Source organism: Andrographis paniculata, unplaced genomic scaffold (assembly GCF_009805555.1).
Source record: "Andrographis paniculata isolate CXL003 unplaced genomic scaffold, ASM980555v1 Contig37END, whole genome shotgun sequence".
Classification (NCBI taxonomy): Eukaryota; Viridiplantae; Streptophyta; class Magnoliopsida; order Lamiales; family Acanthaceae; genus Andrographis; species Andrographis paniculata.
In genome coordinates, this window is record NW_026137570.1 from 688113 (window position 1) to 711448 (window position 23336).

General features: G+C 31.2%; 3 protein-coding genes across 4 annotated transcripts; 2 read left to right on the forward strand and 1 right to left on the reverse strand.

The window, feature by feature from the left end:
• Positions 1–3533: 3533 nt before the first annotated feature.
• LOC127250120 (F-box/kelch-repeat protein SKIP25-like) lies at positions 3534–10974 on the forward strand. The gene is made up of 2 exons (XM_051273278.1): positions 3534–4766; positions 10724–10974. Exons 1-2 carry the CDS (start codon positions 3565–3567, stop codon positions 10770–10772), a joined length of 1251 nt encoding a protein of 416 aa, XP_051129235.1. The 5' UTR covers positions 3534–3564; the 3' UTR covers positions 10773–10974.
• A 2869-nt stretch (positions 10975–13843) lies between these two features.
• On the forward strand, positions 13844–17779 carry LOC127250388 (trihelix transcription factor GT-3b-like). The gene is made up of 4 exons (XM_051273663.1): positions 13844–14368; positions 15125–15699; positions 17313–17361; positions 17444–17779. Exons 1-4 carry the CDS (start codon positions 13967–13969, stop codon positions 17444–17446), a joined length of 1029 nt encoding a protein of 342 aa, XP_051129620.1. The 5' UTR covers positions 13844–13966; the 3' UTR covers positions 17447–17779.
• Positions 17780–18040: 261 nt separating this feature from the next.
• Positions 18041–22882, reverse strand: LOC127250387 (uncharacterized). Of its 2 annotated transcripts, none has more exons than XM_051273662.1 (7): positions 22564–22882; positions 21784–21905; positions 20682–20930; positions 20272–20406; positions 19786–19968; positions 19553–19714; positions 18041–18702 (listed from the first exon to the last, which is right to left on the reverse strand). In XM_051273662.1, exons 1-7 carry the CDS (start codon positions 22865–22867, stop codon positions 18289–18291), a joined length of 1569 nt encoding a protein of 522 aa, XP_051129619.1. In that variant the 5' UTR covers positions 22868–22882; the 3' UTR covers positions 18041–18288. The 2 variants fall into 2 exon arrangements, with proteins under 2 accessions (XP_051129619.1, XP_051129618.1); XM_051273661.1 differs by having other exon boundaries at positions 18045–18702; positions 21784–21941.
• Between the last annotated feature and the right edge of the window lie 454 nt (positions 22883–23336).

Consider the following 23336-nt stretch of genomic DNA (forward strand, 5'->3'; position numbering starts at 1 on the left):
CAATTCCGTGATTCTCAAAAAAATACTATTAAAATAATACTACTTTCTCGTCCCAATTTAAATGGATTATTTTAGGATTTTATAATAGATTAATAAATAATAAATTTTTATTAAGTACTTAGAACTCTGTAAGATAATTTTGATATTTTTTTTATCATTTATACAATTTAACATGTAATAATAATATGCTTGAAATTTGTATAAAAAATTAAATGATATTTTGATATTAGCATGATTACTTATACTTGAATTTTAAAAAGAGGGAATTTTGATTTGTTTATTTTATTATATATTTATTAATACATTTTAAGAAATATAATTTAAAATGGGCTAGGCCCAAAACGACCCAATTTTTACAAGCCTGAGTTGGGCCAGTATGAGTTTTATCTAAATTGGCCGAAAGTTTATTTTCAAGGCTCTAAGTCTAATTTTTCTTTTTCTTTTTTTATCTTGTGCTCGAGTCCAATTAACTAATATTCCTCATGTTATTTAAATTTTTATCTATTTTTCTTTTTTGTCTTTCACTTAAAAATATTATTATTTATTTATTTTAATAAAAAATATACAACTTTTTGTATATATATATATTACCATAAACAGTAAAAAAGTAACAAATGTACAAATATATATTACCATAAACACTTTTTTTTGTGATGGGTTAATATATATTGGAATTGTAGAAACTTATATGGAATGTTTGTTGAATGATGTATATTTCTACTTTTGCCTATGAAATAAGTTGATATTTTATTAACATTGCAGTGTTCATATTTAACAAAACATGTCTATTATTAACCCAAGGAGAATATGTCATGGTCAGTTTTGACTTTCGATCCAAGTGAAATAAAAATAAAAAGTCTTAAATATATATATATATATAAATGATATTTTACCTAAAATAAAATGCAAATAATTAATTTTTTTTTTCTTGCTTTTTAAGATGCAAAAGTATCAATAATAATATTAATATTAATTTTTTTCTAATATTTCATTTTTAATTCACAAATAAATATCTTTTAGAAAAACAAATCCAAAATTTTGATATAAAAAGTTTGAACCTATAACCTTACAATTATATATTCATCCCACACCACCAAATAACACATTTTAAATATTTTAAAAATATCAAATAATTTATATATATATATATTTATAGCATAAAAATTAGGCGAATCATGTATGATAGGTGAACTCGAAAAAGTCAGGAATTTGAATCATCCCACACAACCCGGCCAATTACATGTGTTGTCTAACGGTCACATATAGATATATTTATCCATAAGAAATGATCAAATTAGTGTGATGTTTGATTTGTGGTCGGAAAGATTTCCCGTTTTAATTCCAACGACATTTTCTTGGCTGAGTTTCCCCCCGGTCTTAAGTGGCTTCAGTATTGTATTGAATTGTTCGGGTGACTATAGATGCTTTTGCGTCAAATCTTTTTGGTAGTTTAAATTTTTTAGATCAATTTTTAAGTGATATTCTATTCATCCATCCACTCTAAAATTATTTTGTTAGTTTCGACTGTCGAAACACAAAATATTATATTTTTTTAAGTAAGTATAAATTAAAGATCTCACAAAAAAAATTACAAATATCATCAAATAAAAACTTATTTACACCGGTACAATTTCATTTATTTTTATACATTTAAAATAAAAATGGTCTTTACTTCTAAAAAGAATGATCAACAAACATTAAAATGTAGTTAAATTTTTTTTAAAAAAATTACAAAATTTGTGTATAAATTAAAATTGAAATTTCATATGTTATCTAAATTTATTCTTATTTCTTTTAATCATAAAAGATCTTTTATTTTTACTTATTTGTTCTAAAACTTGTGCCCGATTTGAATAAACACATATTTGTATAACGAAGAGAATTACAAATTTTGTTTTGTTTTTGTCTTTTGATTTTTTTTTTTTTTTTAAAATTATTGTATTGACATGCACTTTACCTAAATAGATGCATGACTTTGAGTACAATCCAACCAAAGGCAACTTCTCATTCTGTCATGACCAAAAATTAAATTTAAAAAAAAAAAAAAAAAAAAGAAATGAATAAAAATGAAAAATGATTAATTGGTGGAAGAATATGCATTTATTTTTGGTTTAACTTTTGAAGTTCACCAATCAGGTCATGACACGTGGATAAAAAAAAAATAATTTCATAAAGTCAGTGCGTGTCGTCGTTTTTAAATGGCAATCAGTACGTTTCAATTCTCTCTGCACCATCCATTTATCAAGGCGTATCCGATTTGCGACACGTGTACGGTGGATGATGCACTATGCTAAAATTGAGAATCCCAGATCCCCACAAAACGACAAAAATAACTTTTTCAGCTTTATCACTACTGACCAATTTGTTTTTGAAAAGTTTTTTTAGGTCAGAAGAACAGACAACTTCTGCATTAACCTTTTTTTGCTTTGTCATTAAAAGTGGTAGGAATTAATGGAGCATCTTTATCGTTTGGTCCGGGATCGTTGATCCTGTTCATATAATGATTCAAATCCCGATCGAACGGTTGTCGTGGGTTTGGGTCTTCTGATCCCGGGACTTTCTATGTATTATAGCGTGCGTGACCCTGTAATGGTGTCCCGTGCACTCAACTATGTGGGCCCAATTTTTATTTTTTTATTATTATTTTAAAAAGATTAACCGATAGTGACGTGGCATCTTTATGAAAACGCCTTTCTGTCTAGCGTAAAAACGTTAAATATTAGCAAACACGACTTTATTTATATATATATATTGATTTTATTTAATTTTATTGGTAACACGCTTTTCTCTTAAAGACACGCTTTTTCTTATCCTACAATGAATCTCGCATTCATGTCTGTAGTTGGAAAGTTTCAACTACTTTACGCTTTTGTCATTTATTGTTTCCGGAATTAAATAATTTAAATTTTTTAAACTTTCAGTAAGATAATAAATAATGTGGAGTGATAATATTTTTAGATAAATGTAGGAAGTAGAGATTAAATGAAATTAATCAGAATACTTGAAAATTTGTCCTCTATGGGGTCCCACTACGAGTCTAACCCATACCACACCATAATTAAAGTCAAGATAATTTATAAATTTATTTTCATAAATAATTATTAATTTTTAAATACTAGTATGATATTTTATCAGCCTGAAAAAGAATATATACTTGAGTCACTTTCTTTATTTGGTTAATTCCGAGGAGTTCGATGGTCCACCAAGATGGACAGATCTGTACCGTTTAAATTTCAAAGATCTGTAGATGAACGTCTTTGATCTACCAGGCGTTCGGGACCCTGGCCCTGCCAAATGAAATGGTACAGTTGTAATTATTGCTGAAACTAGGGGTAACTTTGATTTGTTGTCGTACTCCAATCCAACTTTTGCCTTTTAATTCCTGATCTCGAATCATCTTCTCCCACGTGTCCACTTCCCCTCCAATGAGTAATTAATTCGATTTATTAAATTACTCTATTAAATTTCTTTTTCTTTTTCTTTTTCTTTTTTTTTTAAAAATAAATTGTAGCCTCCGCCCTTTAAATCTTCTTCAAGTATTCGCTGTGTTATCGGAATCCATAAATGCCCGATTTCAGAACCGCCGGAGCTACCGCAAAACGGCTGAAGCGCCACCGTCACACGGCGGAGATGGAGGATCGCGATGACAACCACCAGATTAACAAGGAGTGTTTGATTCCTGGAATTCCTGACCACATCGCCCAACTCTGCCTCTCTCCAGTCCGGCCGTCGGTTCTCAGCTCCGTCTGCCGCTCATGGCGGCGCTTGATCTACGCGCCGTCGTTTCCGCCTTTTCTGTCGGTGTACGCTCTTCTCCTACCGATCGGAACTCATCCTCATCAGTCTGATGTTCTACAGTTTACCTCCTTTGATCCGATCTCGCGTAAGTGGAATTTCCTACCTCCGCCGCCGCCTCCGCCGCTGCGGTTCCTCGTCCGACATCCTTCGTTTATTTCTCGGAAACTTTCCGTTCAATCGGTGACGGTTTCCGGAAAACTCGTCGTCGTCGCTGCAACTAACGACCAGTTCCTCCCTGCCTTGTCTCGACCTCTAGTTTTCGATCCGCTGTCCATGGAATGGTCCTTCGGTCCTCAATTTTCCGCGCCTCGCCGGTGGTGCGCCGCCGGCGCTATTCGCGACACCGTCTACGTCGCGAGCGGCGTCGGCGCCCACTACAACAACGACGTATCGCGGTCGCTTGAGAAATGGAATTTAATCGAGAACGAATCTCGTTCGCCGGAGCTCCATCGCCGCCGCTGGAGTTGGGAAAGGATCAGAGAACTGAAGGACGGAAAATTCAGCCGCGAAGCGATTGACGCCGTCGGATGGAGAGGAAAGTTGTGCATGGTGAACGTGAAAGGAGACGCTGCGAAGGAAGGAATAATCTACAACGTCGACTCCGATCTGTGGGAGGAGATGCCGGAGGGGATGCTCGCCGGCTGGAGAGGTCCAGCGGCGGCGATGGCGGAGGAGACGATATACATGGTGGATGAGTCGAAAGGATCTCTGAAGAAGTACGATCACGTGACGGACACGTGGGAGGTAGTGGTGGATAGCGAAGTGCTGAAAGGCGCTCAGAACGTGGCGGCGGCGGCGGGGAAGGTTTGTGTTGTTTCCGGCGACTGTGCTACCATTGCGGTGGTGGATGTGGCGGCGGCGGCGGCGCCGGTTCGGCTGTGGGTAGTGGAAGTTCCCGATGAGTTTCAGATTGTTGCTATTCATATACTTCCTAGATTGTGCGGCGGAGATTTCCATTTCCCTTCCAGGTAACACCATTTTTGTGTTCTTATTTCAGTTCTACAGTTTATATTTGCTGCACATAATTTGAAAAGATTTTTTGGTTTTTGTTGAGGAGAAAGTAGATATCAATTCAGATCTGAATCCCTTCTGCTATTTAATTGACTACTCCTAATTTTTACATTTTGTAGAAGTTTCTGGTTTTTTTTTTAATTATAAAATCCAGATATTTATAAATAGATGTGATATAGAAATTCAATCTAAAAACTGAATTTATAATATTTTTTCTGTCCTTAGATATTTATACAAAAAAATTATAAAAAAATAATATTTTTAATATTAAAAATAATAATAAAAAAATAAATATAACTTTTAGAGGCTGTCGCATATAATATAAATTAAATATTTAAAATATTTGAAACTTAAAATTTGATGAATCGTAGCTAAATGTCGAATGTGTCATAGCGGGAAGCAACACTCCAGTCGGGGAATCGAAAACAAGATTAACTCGGAAATAAGACTCTCGTAACAGAGTCAAAGTCAGAGTCGAAAATTAAAAGATTTGAGCATAATACATAAATTATGATATGATATTAATACATAGTCGATATATTTAATTAATATAACAAAATAAATAATTTAAATAAGAGTAAAAAATCTAATATAAAACAATAATTAAAATATGATTGATATCGTTTGAATAGCAAAATGCTACGCCTAAATGATTTATTCTGATGCATGGGTAAGGTAATTATTTGATAGCCATATTTGTTGGCAGCTTTTTGCGATTATTGTTGTGTTTTATATTTATATTCCATGGATTAGTCTTCCTTTGCTTACGGTGCAAATCTCTATTTTAGAGAAATAAATAAATAGTAACACAATGCAAGATTTATGGGTGAAAATAATAGTGTTAAATGCATGTGACTTAGAGGCTTTAATGATTATTATTGAGTCAAACATAACACAGTTGGCTGCTGATTAGCTACAGGACAGAATACAACTTTTCCATGTCTATTTAAAATACTCCTGATTCTCTGCATAATATATATATATATATATAGAGAGAGAGAGAGAGAGGGAGAGAGCGAGAGAGAGTGTGTTTTTTTAATATTCTCATTCGGTAAAATTAGAGCATTTGAGTCTGATACGGATATTAAGAAAAATAAATATTCTCTCCATCCCATAAAGAAATATTCATTTATTTTTTGCACTTAATTTTAGAAATATTAGTATTATATTGGGATATAGTACGAATAAAATAGAAATGACTATAATAACCTTATTCATATGTGTGATATAAAGTTAATTATATTTGTATAATATCTGTAAGGGTATTTGTAATGTTAGGTAGATAGTACAATTACTAAAAAAAAAAATGGATACTATGTTATGGAACGGACTAATTTAGAAAAATAAATACTTTGTTATGGGACGGAAGGAGTACTAACTTCGTTCGGCTTTAAGTATCTCATTTACTTTTTACATATTGATCTTTTAATATTAATTATTATATCAAAATATAATACAAATTAAAAAAAAAATTGTAAAAATACTTTCATTAGTGTCTTATAATACTAATACAAAGATATTTGTACAAAAAAATTATATAAATATAATGATAGTTTTTAATATTAAGTACAATGACACAAAAGTTAAATGTGACCCTTGGAGCCGGAAGGCGGAAGTATTTTATTGAAAAAAATGATAAAAGTAAAAGTTGATGGCAGTTTTGAAAATTTAGTTAGAATTTTTCTAGAAAAATGAAAAGAAAAAATATAATTAAGGTAGCGACACTTGTTGTAAATAAATACCGCACGAGCGATAATAATTAAATGTAATTAGTTGATTTTGCTAAAATTAGTGTTGAAGACCCCTGTTTGGATAAATAATTAATGACTGTGTTTCTCTAATAGTTCGATTTTTTTATGTGAGATGATCATTTTGCATCTGACAATTAATAATAAGATAAATTTAACGGACACATTAAAAAAATAATAAAAATAAATTTGACAGACAAATAAAATATATATTTTTATTTTTTTGGGATTGAATAATATAATAATTTGTGGATTGAAAAACGATTCATTAGGATACCAAACCCAATAATATTAATTTTAATTTGATTTGACCTGGTTTGTTGTTTTGCCGGCCTTTTTGTTTACTAATACTACTTGATACTAACTAGTTGTAAAGCTGATGTTGGTATTATTTTATAAGAACAAAAAAATAAAAAATTTATTAAGGTGACACAATGGTTTGTTTGTATAGTGAATAGGGATTTATAGTATTTTTTGTTAATAATTATTATAATTGTGTAAAAATTATAAAGAATAATGATTTTGATTGATCAAAGTTGTTGATTTTTTATTTTTATGTTTTGAGCATAAAAACATCAATTTATATACTCCCTCCGTTCCATAACAAAATATTCATTTTTCCATTTTAGTCTGTCCCATAACAAAATATCTATTTTATTTTTTTCAGTAACTGTACTATTATAAATATCCTTACAACTTACAATATATTATACAAATGTCATTACTTTATATCACACAATACTAATAAAGTTATTTTAGTTATTTTTATTTTATTCCTACTACATTCCAATATAATACTAATATTTTTAAAACTCCGTGCAAAAAGCAAACGAATACATAGTTATGAGACGGATGAAGTATTATAAATCTTTTACATATTAAAATGATTGTGTCTAAAATGGTGCTCATGTAGAAAAAGCTACATTCTGATTTTGAAATATATTTTTAACTCAATTTAATTTGCTATTTTATAAATTTTCTTTTGCTATTTTATAAATTTTCTTTTTATGAATAAACTAAAAGATATGTTTGGTTTGTGTTTCAAGTGTAATTTAACGTAATATTTTGTATAAAAATATTATTACACTGCTAAATTACCCCCTCTTTTTTTTTTTTCTTTTTTCTTTTTAAAGAAATATATATTATATAATATTTTAAATATAAAACTAAATTTTAATGTGATATAATAAATAAAAAATAATTATTTAATTTAATATTTTTATAAAAATTTTTTTGAAATAATAAAACCATAATAAAAATCTCACAAGCAAATCCTTGTCTTATCCTAATTTTAGTATTATAGGCATTTAATTTTGGAATACATCATGTGTGAATAGGGATGGATAAATTTACCGTACACACCAAAATACCGACTTATCGCACCGTATCGTGTCGAAAATATCGAAAATTTCGGTATACCGAAAGATTCGGTACGGAATGGATATCGTACCGAAGTTTTCGATACGGTAACTGTATGAATTTTCGAAAAGTTCGGTATTTTAGTATGATACCGTACTGATTTTATTTTTATTACATAATTTAATTATTAATATAAATAATAATTATTAATATTTTTTTAAATTATTAAAAGAATATGTAAACTATTGAAAATTTATTTGTTTTTTCATAATATTTTTGTAGTGGAGAATAGTGATATTTATTAATTTTTTAATTATTTTAAAATTTAAAATTATATTTTCGGTATAATCATTATATACCAGTATCTACCAAAATCAAAATTTTCGGTATAAGCTGTATATATTGGTATCGTATCGAAATTGAAATTTTCAGTACGGTACCAGTATCTATTTTACTCATACCGAAAAATTCGGTACGGAATCGGTATCGACAGGTATTTTCGGTACGGTACGGTATGTCATCCCTATGTGTGAATAGTTTCATCAATGTAAAACTTTAGTATGCTTACTTTCATTTTTTTTTTTTGCCATAGTTTTTTTATATGATATTTTGTAAAAAAACAATATATATATTTATTAAAAAAAATAAAAATCATGAAGTCATTTATAACATCAAGGTATCAAAGAAAATCACAAAAGGAAACATTAATCAATTGAAAAACAAAACTACTAAAATGAGATTTGATTAACGATGTAATTAATAAATTAAAATAACTAATCAATTTAATCAAAATCAATAAAATATAAATAATAAAATTTTAAAATATGATTAGAGTTTGTATTTGAATGACAATCAGGACATATCTTATCCCAGTATTAATAGGAGGGTTCTATTTCAAAATTTTAGTCACCAGGGATTGTAAATTTTGAGATTTTAAATTCGATCGGCTCTGGATTGGATTACAAATTTGATCAAAAAATCCGTTTAAAACCGCTTAAATAATACTCCCTCCGTCCATTTAGAAGGTTGACATTTATTTTTGGCGCGGTATTTAAAAAATAATTGTATTTTAATTATAGTGAGTAGTTAAAAGTAATGTAACGATATTTTTGTCCTTACTTTTTTTTTTGTGTAAAAGTAACGATGTGATGTAAAGTAAAGGTATTTGTGGAAAAAAGTAGGGTATTTAATGAAATGTTAACTTTGTAATTGAACGTCCAAAAATAAAAATATGTAAACATTGTAAGTGGACGGAGGAGGGAGTATATATTTTTATATTTTTTAAATTTTGAAATAATTACTAATATTTAATATATGAATTTGAAATATATTTTCTTATATAATTTAGATAAACTGGGCCGGGTCACAAGTCAAGGCCCATCAACTAGCTAGCTAGCAAATGGGCCAAATCAGTAACAAATATATATTTTACAAAGCAATAATGTACATTTTGAAATATATATATATATATGTCAACTAATGAATTTTAAGAAAAAATAAATAAAAGTCTACACTCTTATTTTCTATACATATATAAAAATGAAAAATATTTTAATATTTTGATATTAATTATTTTTGCTATAATAAAAAATAAATAATTTGAGTATAACAATTAAAATTGATAAAAAGAATATATTGAATTGTGAAAAAAAGACAGTATTTTATACTGAATTATTAATTTTTCTTTTTTATAAATGTATATATTATATATTATATTTTTTTACAATATTTATAAAGTCATCCTTTTAAAAAACACAAAGTGAACAAATCCTTCGTTTTATTGCTTTTAATAAAATATATATTTTTTCATTTTAAATGTATTACCCCCTTCATTCCATAAGAAGTATACAATTTTTATTTATGTATGTCTCAAAACAAAACAAATGTATCGTTTTTTAATTTAGTAACTGTATTACTTATCTAATATAATTAATATTTATAATTTATAATATATTATACAAATGTTACTACTTTTATATTATACAATATTAATAGAATTATTTTTATTAAAAATTAATATAATACTAATATTTAAAAATATAAATAAAAAAACAAATAATATTTTTCTCACGAGACTGATAGAGTATTTTATTTATCATCTTGGTTGTTTATTTTGAATAGTCGTTTTCATTTATATATTTTCATTTATTGTGTTTGTAATCTCTATGTAATTATTAATTTACTACTATTTTGTTTATATTTATTATTTCACACTATATATTTTTAACATACTAAATTCAATATTTTAGATTTTTTTTTTTTTTTTCATCTTAAACAAATTTACTTACTGATATAATATTTTTTAATTTATTAAAAAAATCTCTAAGACAATACATTTGTGTCGATAGCATCTATTAAAAAAACAACATAAATTAATATATTTAAAACAAAAACAATGTATCTTGAGTTGTATATATTGGTTATTTTGTTGTTATTGGATTTATTCGAAGATAAAGAATGTTGTATCGAACTATCTTCGGGAAGGGTCGCATGGGTACGCGCTTGAGAAAGTTTATACGATATTAAACAAAATATAAAATAATATAATGAATGTAAAAATTATGTTACATGTTGTTTGAAAATTATCATTTTCAAACGAGGAATTAAATTATTTAATTTCGGCCTAAAACCTTGTAAATTCAAATTTATTTAAATTTGAATCGATAACTTTAATGAATAAATTGAATCTTTTTAATTTGAAATTAAAGTTGCATATTTTCATGAAAAGATTGTGTCTTTTGGATTTAAAATTCAAGTTCAAATCTTTTCGGAAAAAACACTTCCTGATTTATGGCTTATCTTCACAGAATTTTCGGAGAGAAGATAAAGAAAGAGAGAAGAGAGAGGAGAAAATGAGAGAGAAACGGTCACAGAATCTGAGTGAAATGAGTAGAATACTCTCAGGTCTCTCAACATTTTACTTGTTCGATTTTTCGCCTAAAATTCGAATGTTGCTTTATTTTATTCTTGTACGAATTTCGTGTAATCCGGGGCGTTAATATGGTCAAAATATCGTATAAGGAAAACAAATCTATGCGACTCAATTATATCCACAATCGTGTATACCCTGCGAAATTCAATTTATTTGTATTTTGATTGAATTCAGATTATTTATCCAACAGTATATGAAAAAAATATATATATATTTTCTTAAAGATGCATTTAATTTATATGATAAAAAATTATTCATATTTTCCATAAAATAATGTTACTTTCTTTTATAAAATGAAACTATAATCCCCTATTACACTTTCATATTTTTCAATAATTAATAATATAAATCTCAAAAAACTGAAAATTAAAGGATTTGTTTGGTTTTGATTTGAGGGCGAGATGTTAATTTAAATTTTAGTTTTACAAAATAGTAAAAATTATATGGACTAAAATAGTGATAATTTTTAATTTTTAATTTTAAATAGAAATCAAATGCATTCAAAAGAAGTTAAACTTTGTTTGATTTTGATTTGAGTTTAAAATTTTGATTTGAATTTTATTTTAAATAATATTTTTGATACGAGAAAAAAAAAATATATTTTTTTTATTGAGAGTAGTATAAATTAATTAATACTCTTTATGTTCCATATCTATATATTCATTTAGTTTTTGCACGGAGTTTTAGAAATATTAGTATTATAATGGAATAAAGTAGAAATAAAGGTAAAAAGATTAAATTAACCATATTAGTATTATATGATATAAAAGTAATGATATTTGTGTAATATATTGTAAATTGGAAGGGTATTTGTAATGTTAGGTAGATAGTACAATTACTAAAAAGGAATGGACCAAAATAAAAAAATAAATAGATTTTTAAGGGATAAAGAAAATATTTAATTTGTATCTGTATTTGGAACGCAAACTAAATATACCCTTACAATAATATTCCATGTATATTTTATAATTATTACAAAGCATTATACATTAAATAAAATATAGCACAAATAATCGTATTACAATGGTAACGCATAATATTGCAGGTATATTATTTATCATTACCCAAACATAATATGAAATAATATTATATATATATATATATATATCTGTAATATTGTTGCATTTCATTTGATGGAAAAAAACGCGGGTTTTGTTTGTTTGTATTTTCTTTTTTAAAGTATAGAATGCTAAAAAAAAAATTGTGAGAGAATAGAATATTAAGTTTATTTTATTTTATTTTTTTTGACAACATTTTGGATAAATTTTCAGTCGAATCTAATACCCTGTCAATTAAGTCTGATAAGACAAATTATACTAGACAAATATGAAAAAAAGATAAATACTCTGTGTATTGTAATTAATTCAAATCATTATCTAAAATAGGAAAATTTGGAAAACAATTAAAAATCTAAATTAATTTGTGTTATTGGAATAAATTTCAAAAATAAAAAATGATTTCAGTTAGAAAATTAGAAACCTAAAGTTGCATTATTTTGTTTCACGCTATCATTCTTATATATACTCTTCCAAACATGGCCTTATTATTATTATTATTATTATTCTGAAATATATAAAACTTTAAATAAAAATTATACAATAATGTTTTTATTTAGTATATATTACTCTCCTGTCCCAATACAATAGTCTTATTTATCATTTTTGTCCGTCCCAAAATAATAGTCTTATTTTCATAAATAACAATATAACTATAAAACTATCCTTACTTTTTCATTATTATTACACAATTGCCACTACTTTTTAAATTAATATACTCACAAGGGCAAAAAAGTCTTTTACTTGTGCTTTTTTTACCAACTATCAATATAATATCAATATTCCTTATATCTTGTACCAAATACAACCAATAGTATACTTTTGGAATGAAAGGAGTATAAAATAGTATAAATATAAGGTGAAAAGTTTGTTTGATTAGTAATTCAAACTAGAAATTTTATATTCAACCCACACTAGTATTAAAATATCATTCCTATTTATAATATACTCTCTTCGTCCCTTGACAATTTAACCATTTTTTCAGTTTGGTCCGTCATATAGCAAAATATCAATTTCTTTTTTAATAATTGTACTATCTAACTAACATTATAAATACCTTTACAATTTACCATATATTACGCAAATGTCATCACCTTTGTATCATACAATACTAATAAGGTTAGTTTAGTCTTTTTACATTTATTTATACTACATTACAATATAATACTAATATTCCTAAAACTCTAAACAAAAGTAAACGAATAGATAGACAAGAGACGAAGGAAGTATTATACAAGTATGATTATTTTTATATTGGACAATTTTAATAAAAACGTTGTTATTAATTTTTAATTTTTTTTTAAAAATTTATACTATAATATAAAACTAATGTCGTTTATCTCACTAAAAAAGTATCAATTTTTTATTTCAAAAAAAAAATAAGTATACACTAATACCAAAATATTTTTTTAATTTTTACTTAACTGACAGATATACTATTACATATACAATTACATGATACATAAAGTCAAATAGTAGAAATGTCGAAACCTCTTCTACAATTCAATTAGCCAATAAAATACTACTATTATTTTTAAATTACTTTAAAAAAAAAAAAAACCAAAAGAGCCTTTGTCTATTGGAACGGAGGGAGTATATTCTAATATTTTTTTTTTCAGTCACACTAGTATCTAATTTTTTATTACAATAAAAATAATTAAACAATAATATCAAAGTATTCTTTTAATTTTTAAAATAAATTACAAATGTATTATTACTGGTACAATAAATTTAAACATTACTATTACAAAAAACACGCCAAACAAAATATTCCACTTTGAACTCAGGATTGCTCAGATTTTAAATATTTTGCCATCCTAATAAATAACTGCTCACCCTCACAATAAATAATTTATTCCCATTATTTAATAATAAATAATAAATAATAACCAACACCAGAAAATATTCACAAAATAATAAAATAAAATTACCAATAAAAGCAGGGGGGGTTGTGGAGAGTCTTCTCTTCTTCACCAAAAATGGAGCTTCTGTTACAGTAGAGAGAAAGAAACACACATTTCCGATTTCCCCCAAATCAAAAACCCTAATCAAAATCCCCCGCCATGTACAACTCGCCGGCGAATGCCAGCTCCTCCTCCTCCGCCGCCGCCGGCAGGCAACAAGGCATGTCGTCTTCCTATCCGATTCTCCACCACCACCACCACCTCCAGGTGCAGCACCACCCGGTGATGATTCCCCTCCCTCTCCAACCGCCGCCGTCGCTGGTGGCGTCTGGCGGAGACGACGACGAGCTCCCCAGGCGCGACGAAAGGTTTCCTCAGTGGAGCAATCAGGAGACGCGCGATTTGATCGGAGTTAGGGCGCAATTGGAGTTCGAATTCACGGCGGCGAAGAGGAACAAAAACCTCTGGGAAATGGTGGCGGTTAAGATGAGGGAGAAAGGCTACAGAAGGACCAGCGAGCAGTGCAAGTGCAAATGGAAAAACCTCGTCAACAAATACAAGGTAGAAAAGCTAATTCCTCATCAATTATGTGCTTCCAATTCAGTCTCTTCTAGTTCTTCATTTCGATTCATCTCCAATCCAATCCTGCTTCGTATTCCGACTTATTTGTTGTTTTTGGATCGGTTGATTCTGATGACTGTTGTATCTCACTTTCTTTCGATCAATCCAATCCTACTTCTGTATTCTGAATCGTTTGCTGTTTTTGGATATGATGGATGATCGATTGGTTGATTCTGATGACTGTTGTTTTCTGTTCGTTTGTTTGATTGAGTCTTACAGTTTTACAGATCAATATTTGTCTGCTAAATGTTGTTGATGATGGAAAGCCTATTAAGCATTTGGTTCTACTGTTCTGCTTTTCAACATTTGCTATTTAATCGATTTTTGATCCAAATCCGAGCATTTAATGGCAATGAGACATCTTTCTGTTATTGTTTGAAAAGATCATTGCGCCTGGCGCCGCAGATTGATTGCGATGCGTCGAATGTAAGCACATATCTGTTCTTTATTGTTAGGATTGGGTTAGTTTTAGTTGGATGACTATAATTCTATGTTGTCTTGACTCGGACAGGCTTTCGATCCCAACATTTAATGACGATCACGATTGTTGCCCACCGTGTGGGATCAATTGATTGGTCGTGCATTCGTATTATCTTATCTCTACGTTCGTTGATATTTTGGTAATACGGATCGGTTAGTTGCGTGTGGTGTAAGAGTTTCGGAAACGTTGTAATCCGATGTTGTCTTTAACTGCAGGCTCAAGAAGCGTCCGACGTGGACAACGGTCGAGTCTGCCCATTTTTTGACGAGCTGCACGCGCTGTTCACCGCGAGGGCGAACAGCCCGAACGAAATCAACATCGGTGGGCGGAAGAGGGATCGAACTCCCGATGATATTTCCGACGAGGACGAAGAGACCGAAGTCGAGCAGACGGGCAGACCCCGAACCGCCGCTCTGAGACCAAAACCCAGCAAGGAGAAGCGGCCGAGAGCCGCGGAAAAAGAAAAAGAAAAAGAAAAAGAACCTTATACGACGACACCGACGATTCTCGATGCGCTCCAGGAGATACTGAGGAATTTCATGACCCAGCAGCAGATAATCGACTCCCAGTGGCGGGAGTCGATGGAGCGGCGCGCGGAAGAACGGGATATCTTCGAGCAGGAGTGGCGGGAGAAGATGGAGAAGCTCGAGAGGGAGAGGATGATGATGGAGCAGGCTTGGCGGGAGAGGGAGGAGCAGCGACGGCTGCGGGACGAGACTCGGGCAGAGAAACGGGATGCGTTACTCACGACTCTGCTCAACAAGCTCGTCGCGAACGACGACAAAAACCCGTAAGATGGGGATGTGATTTTTAACCTCTTGTTTTTTTCTTGCATTGATCATATACAAGAACTATAGGGATATATATATTGACTGTCGGAATGATTATCGATGCTGGGTTTCGTCTTCGATGAAGATTTTAGGGTCGAAACTATTAGGATGTTTTGGAATTTAAGATACATTGTTATGCTTTATTCGGTTCTTGTTCGAATGAGGCTTTTTGGCTAACTTAAAAGCTAGTTTTCTAAGAAGTTTATACATTCGACTACCCGACAAGGTTGCTACATTATCGTAGAGTCGAATCAATAGAATCTTCGTCTTTAGTAAATATGTAGGTGTATTAAAATTCAACTCTAATTCCCTATCGCCAAATGTAGGTTATGTGAAGAGTTATTTTAACCTAATTCTCGTCTACTTATCGAATGCTCCTATGGTAGAACGAGCAACAACCTTAGATCATCGAATGCTCCTATGGTAGAACGAGCGACAACCTTAGATCATTCTAGTCGCGTAACTACGAATTAACTCGCAGCGGTTAAGGTGCAAGGTGCTAAATGATACATCGCATATACATGTACAATATATTAATATATAATATAAATGCATCCACCGTTGATCTCAGTATATATCATATGCTTAGCACAACACATTACAAACAACATTATGTTAAATATAATATAATACAATATATGAACTGACAACATATAACAATAGTCCACGCAATATAATCTCAGCATATATCACATTGTAATATTAGCACCATAACCAGCCGAGGATTAGTCTAACGCAGTCGAAAACAGTTTGATAACATAAATAACACACAAGGGCAGATCATAACTTCTGATAAAGAAATTTCGGAACTAAATCTAGTTTTCATTCATCGAGAAGCACCCCTACGGAAACCATCTACTGCAGAAACTAAAATCGATAGTCTCAGTTAATTCTTCAATAGCCCTACAGATTCAAGCCAAAAAAAAAACCAGCATCTCTACCTAAAGTCGTATCTTTATGCTATGACCAATTGTGTAGTAATGAATTCGGAGATGATATATATCTAAAATGCAAATAGGACTGACTCTATATTGAAACAAAGTTAAATGCAAATAGAGTTAAAAATAGAATGCAAATCCAAAATCAAACGGAATTAGAGTTGATCGCAAACGTAAACATAAATGCAAATTGGCATGATATAGAAATTTAATCTAAACCATAAATTAAATATCTAAAATATCTCAGTATTCTACAAAAACAGAGGCGTAATCGGATGAATGCAGTGGCGAATATCATCGATCTATCTGAAACATAAGCTTGTATTGAATGAACATACACAATTACATTGGTATAAACACAAAGCATGAAGATTGAAATCCTCCTCAGTCAAATTTTATAGTGATAGTTCCATTACATCAATATATTGAAAGTTGTTACCAAAATTATTATGCTATCCGGAGTTGCTTGGCGCCTTTTCTTTTGGATGCTTGGAAGCATAATGATCAACAAGCTGATTCTGATTTGCTAGCTGAACCTGAAATCACGAATACCTAATGAATACTTTCTACTAAGTTATAACCTGATCTGATTAATCATCGAATTTGATCAACTACCAATTTGAATGGAAACGCAGGTTTGGCAAATGTATGCAGAAGATATTCAACAAGTTTTATGCAATCGTGGTAGGTTTTGAGTTTTTAATAAATTGATTCGCAGAAAATTGCTAATGGAGAAGTAATTCTAATTTGAAATTACATTACGCAGTAATTCATTGTTATATTCATCTGCAACTGAGAAGAATTCAATCCATCCATGGAGGCAAATACAGATCCAATCGGCGAATCGAAGAAATTAGTGCTTGCGTGGGTGCGGTGAATTGGAAGTAAACAAGGATTGAAGGAATTAGTACTTTGCAAATAGGGCAGATGACTCTGAGGCCGACGGCGCGTGCTTCGAGCTGCGAGCCTTTAGGCTTCTGGTTCTTCTCGGCGTTCTTCTTCTGAGCATCGATCTTCTGCTTCCCTCTCGTCATCTCCGCCGCCGCCGCCGCTGCTGCTGCTAGTGCTGCTTGATCTTCCGTCGTCTGTGATTGGGCATTCAATCGGAAATTACTTTATTTATTGAAATAAATTATATATATAGATATTTTTTTTTCAATTTCAGAATTGATACTGTAATTTTATTTATTTATTTTAATTTAGATTGAGTGTTTCTTTTCAAATTGCATTAAGTTTATATACTTATGTTTTTCATTTAAATAATATTTTGTTATAAAAAAAAATAAAAACAAGGATGACAATTGGGAGTAGACCAGCTGCCACGACACGATAATAAACAACCTATATACAGATCAATACAAATTCGACACAATAATAAACAAATTAGAGCTAAAATATTCAATCCGTCTAAAATATTTAATCAGACACGAAAAGTCAATCTTGCCCTGTCCGAGAAAGTTCATTTTTTTTATATTTGAAATGGGTTAATGAATTTTATGATTTTAAATCTGATTGAATTATGCATTTCCTTTTGACAAAAAATTTCCAAACCGATTCCGTCTCAAATTCGTTTAAATTAATAAGACAGAACGACGATGATCTCAAACAACGTTAAACTTCCTTCTCCGGCCAAACTTTCTGGGCAGCGGCGGCGGCGGAATGCCGCAGTCGATCGACGATGCCGCCGCCGCCGGGTTTCTGCAATCTGCTTATAAGCCATTGATACTCAGCCAATGCATCTTCGGACAACGGTTCCAGAAGCTCACATTTCGACAAGATATCGGCCGGGGGAACATTGGCGACGAGATTAGTCTCCAGCTCCGGCCTCCCTTTTCTCCGTTCTCGGGTCTCTCCGCCGGCGGCATTAAACGAACTTGGCGATGCACCCGCAACGATCTCTTCCTTGAATGGCACGGCTCTCTCGGGTTGCGAACTAAAGTCGAGCCATTGCTCGACGAGCGGCGATGGCCCTCGGACTCTCCCGCCGAATTTGTCCGAATCGATTCTCGAGGTCGCTGGAATTACCTACACCGTTACGAGATTCAATATTACGACAAATTGACGAATCAAATAGGAATCGAAGAACTCGATAATTGTGAATACAGTTCAAGAATTATCAAAAAATTCGATGTGTTCACCCGATTCCCAATTAATAATACCAAATAAAACATAATATATACACTCTCACAATATATATAATATATACTCTATTTATTTAGAGATAGTTGTCACTTCAATATAAAATGTTATTTTTTCTATTATTTCCCATATCTAACATGAAATAAATACAAAAAAATACAAAATGAACACACCTATTGAATAAGAATCGGAGAACACGGAAATTGTGCATATAGTTCGAGAATTATCAAAAAATTCGACCACATATCGGATGTGTTCAAACAAATCCCGATTAATATTACCCAAAAAACACAATAGATACACACTCTCACATTATATATAATATATATACTATATTTACTCAGAAATAGTCGTCACTTCAATATAAAATATTATTTTCCATCTCTAACGTAAACTAAATACCAAAAAACACAAAATGAACACACCCATCGAATAAGAATCAAAGAACACGAAAGTTGTACATATGGTTCAAGAACTCCCAAAAGTCCAACGACATATAGAATAGGAATCGAAGAACTCGACAATTACGCATACGGTTCAAGAATTACCCAAAAGTCATGTCACAAAATATCACATCAAAATACTATTAAAACCAAAACTCAATCAAAAAAAAAAAAAAAAAACCCGAAGAACACGAATAATTGTGCATACGGTTCGAGAATTATCCAAAAATCCAACGACATATCAAATAGGAATCGAATAACACAAATAGTTGTAAATACGGATCGAGAATTACCCAAAAGTCCGTCCATAAGCTCGTGCCTGACTTAGGAACCATCACCGAAACATTCGACATGGTTTTGGCGACGGGGAGTACGTCGCTGCTCCATCCAACGGCTACCCATACGTCTCCGCCTCTGAAGGCTTTAAGGTAGTGCTGACTATCGAATAGTCGAACCTGTAAAACAGCTACATAATTTCGGGGCGGGAGAGTTGTAATTAACGGAATCTACGCTATTTTTTTCGCACCTGTCGAACGAGCAATTCCAGCTGCTCCAACACTGCCTGTTTTCCGCCAACTATTTGCAAGTCGAGACTCGAAGCATTATACGATGCTCCCATGTGTTTCAACACTGCTCCAATAATCTCCCGGGGCGAATCAACCATCGCAATCTTTCCAGCCAGTTCGGGCCGCCAAAGATCCGACCAGTCCTGCTCGACAAACGTCATCTTTAGCACCCAATACATGATTAAAAGAATAAGGCTCAAAAACAGAAAATTCGATTTTTTCAGTCTACAATTTTTTACTATTTGGATTCTCCATTTTTTCTTTTTTTCTCACAACATATTATATCGAACATTATTTAAAGATGACTTAAATTGAAACCATTATTGCAATAACTAGAAATTGAGAGGCTAATGATAACTTTCGCGACATTATAGGATTACTAAAAACAGAATCGGACCGTTAAAAGGTGAAAACTAAAGTGAGAATCCAAGAAAGATAACAATCACCTCTATTGCAGCAAATTTACGCTTTCGAAGTTCCTTTTGATTACAAGCTATCACCATGCTGCCCCACCGGTACGGCACAGCCCAAATTTTTCCTTGCGAATCAAGACTCCCGTCGGAGCTCCTGTGTAAATATACCTGACATTATTTCAGAAGTAAAGCCAATGTGGTCTTGGAAGCACGAGGCAAACGGCAATCGAAGGAACAAAACGAAACATTAATGCCGTGAGAAATTAGGGATGAAATTATCGAAGAGGACCTAATTCACACTCACTTTCTTTGACTCGGAAAGCATACTTTAAGGTTGATCAATATATAACACCGATCACTACACTACAATTGAACTAATTCATATAACCTTTACAAAGCCAACTAATGAAACACAAAGGAAATCCGAAAATCGCCATTCTCACCTTCCACTTGTAGCTTAAATCTCGAAACCAATCTTGATGTTCGGCTCCTTCAATGGGCTCGATCAACCCCTTGCTGATGGCATAACTCAGCCAAGAATCACCAAGAGTGACAAGATCAGCAGCCACAGCAGATTTAGCAGCAATTTTCCCTTTCTTAAATGGATTTGAAAGTTCCTGAAATATGTCTTCGAGACTCCTACGAAACTCTGGACGAAATCGCACTCTCTTTCCTTGTGATTTCAAGAACTCCTGTAATTATAACATTAAGGGTGTGTTTGTACCTAGAATCAAATTACAGAGAAATAATAATAGATCATAGAATTAATTCTTTTTATTAGTAAACCACAGTTCAATTGAAAAATGAAAAAATAAATAAAATTGCAGTGATTCAGAAAAAACAATGTATTACGAATGGAAAAGGAGATGATGGATCGATCAAGAGGAAACAGTAATTGAACAAAAGAGAGTTTTTGTGAAATGAGAATTTGTCGTGAAAGAATTCCTTTGTGTTTAGTTAGTAATGTTTTTTTTTTTTTTTCAAATAATAATTTGAATGCCATTTGTAAAATTAAAATAGTGTATTTTTAAAGAAAAATTTTTAAAGTTAAATAGTACAAAAATAAATGATAAAAAAACAAAAAATTAACAAACACACCTTACACATTTCTCAATTTTCATTTCTCCGGATTTTTCTGAACTTGCAAGAGAAATAAAAATAAAAATTGAGAAATCTCAATTTTGAATTATCCAACCAAACTAGGGAAATGAAAGAATTTGTTTGCCCAACCATTCAACCATTTTTTTTTTATCATGATTCTCAATATATAATATATATTTTATCATTTAAAAAAAGAAAACATTCAACATAAAATATTATTTTTTATATTACTGATATGATTCTCTATACCTCAAACTAAAATACTAAACAAACAAACCCGAAGATATTTACATTTCTCTATCCCAAATTTTCATGTGCCAAACACACCCTAATCGTCAACCTTAGAGCTCTTCTGCAAAATTCCACAACTTCGACTCGATACGAAGAAGATGAACAAATAAGCTACAAGCATGAACAATATAAGATAAATTCACAAAAACACACCCGAATCCACACCGGAGGCAGGGAACCTTCCAAAGCAACTATTCTTAGGGGAACTGTCAATGCAAACGATTTAGATTTAAACTTCTCAAATGCAGCTTTCGTATCTTCGTCTTCAATGTCACCTAAATTTTCATGATCCACCATGGCAGTTTTGGTTTCTGTTAACGGACAAGGTAATTTTAAAATATCGAAATATTTCTTGTTTGTTTGAATCAGAAAAATCAAACCTGAGAAAAAGACATCCTCTATTTTTATTTCTCTTTCATGCATAGAGAACCAGAGATAAATGAAAATTCTTAAACGACATTCATTTGGTAACTTTTTTTCATGTTTTTTACTATTCAACTTTCACAATTTTCTATAAAAATACATTATCTTTTACTCACAAAAAGTTAAGTTCAAATTATCATCTTTCTCTTCACCCACTGCAATGCAATATATTACCTATTCAGCTTAATTCTTGTTTTACCATTACCAAACACAAGAATCAAGAATTCAGTGATTACTTTTAGGTTTTTTTTTTTTTTTTTCATTCCATTCTCATACCAAACTCCCCTAAATTGCTCCCGGCTAATTATCTACAACTGAAGGAAGCTGTTGATTCATTTTCACACAAGAAACTGGCCTAAATTTTCTACAATTTGAAAATCTCAACAACACGAAATGAAATTCCATGATCCAATGAGAAATTTACAGGCAGCATGATAAAACCCTAATTTATGAAGGTACAACAAACGTAGCACGGGGTACATCCCTAATTTAAAGAGGAAAGCATATTACCTGTACCGAGGTTTTCACGCGGTTTGGCCATGGAGGAAGAAGAAGAAGCGGGAGAGATTAGGGCCAGAGCAGGAGGAGAGAAGGCCCATAGGCTGCCAATTCCTGCGCCCATAAGAAGAACCGTGGAAACTGATAGCCGTCGGAGAAATTCCGCCGCCGGTGAACATGGATTACCGTTCGGTGAAGAGGCGAATTTAAGGGACAGGGTAGGGGTAGGGCGGAGCGGAGCCAATTTTCCGGTCGTGGTCGACCTCCGGCAGTGATAACCGACGCCAGCCGGAGTGGGGAGATAGTGAACGGCCATAGTTGATGGTACAGATTCAAGTCAGATATAAAAGTACAAATGTTGTAAATTTATTTATATTTTTTCACAAAATATTACTCCGACGTCCCAAACATCATGCAATATTTCATTTTTTTGTTTGTTCCAAATTTACTGTAACATTTCCAAATTTAAAAATAATTAATAATATTTATGTATATATATTAATATATATTTCACTTCATCCATTATATCATTCAAATAAAAAAAAAAAATAATCATTTATCTTTTCAATCACGTCACTTAATATTCAAATTATCTCAAATTATCATACTTTAATACTCTCAATATAAATTTTCGTGCCAAAAACAAATATTGCACGGTGTTTGTAGTGTTTAAGACGGACGAAGTACTATTTAAAATAAAATTCAAATCTAAATCAACACAATCATTTAGCTAGGTGATTTTTTTATCTTTTTCAAATTTAAGATTGTTAAATGATACTTATTAA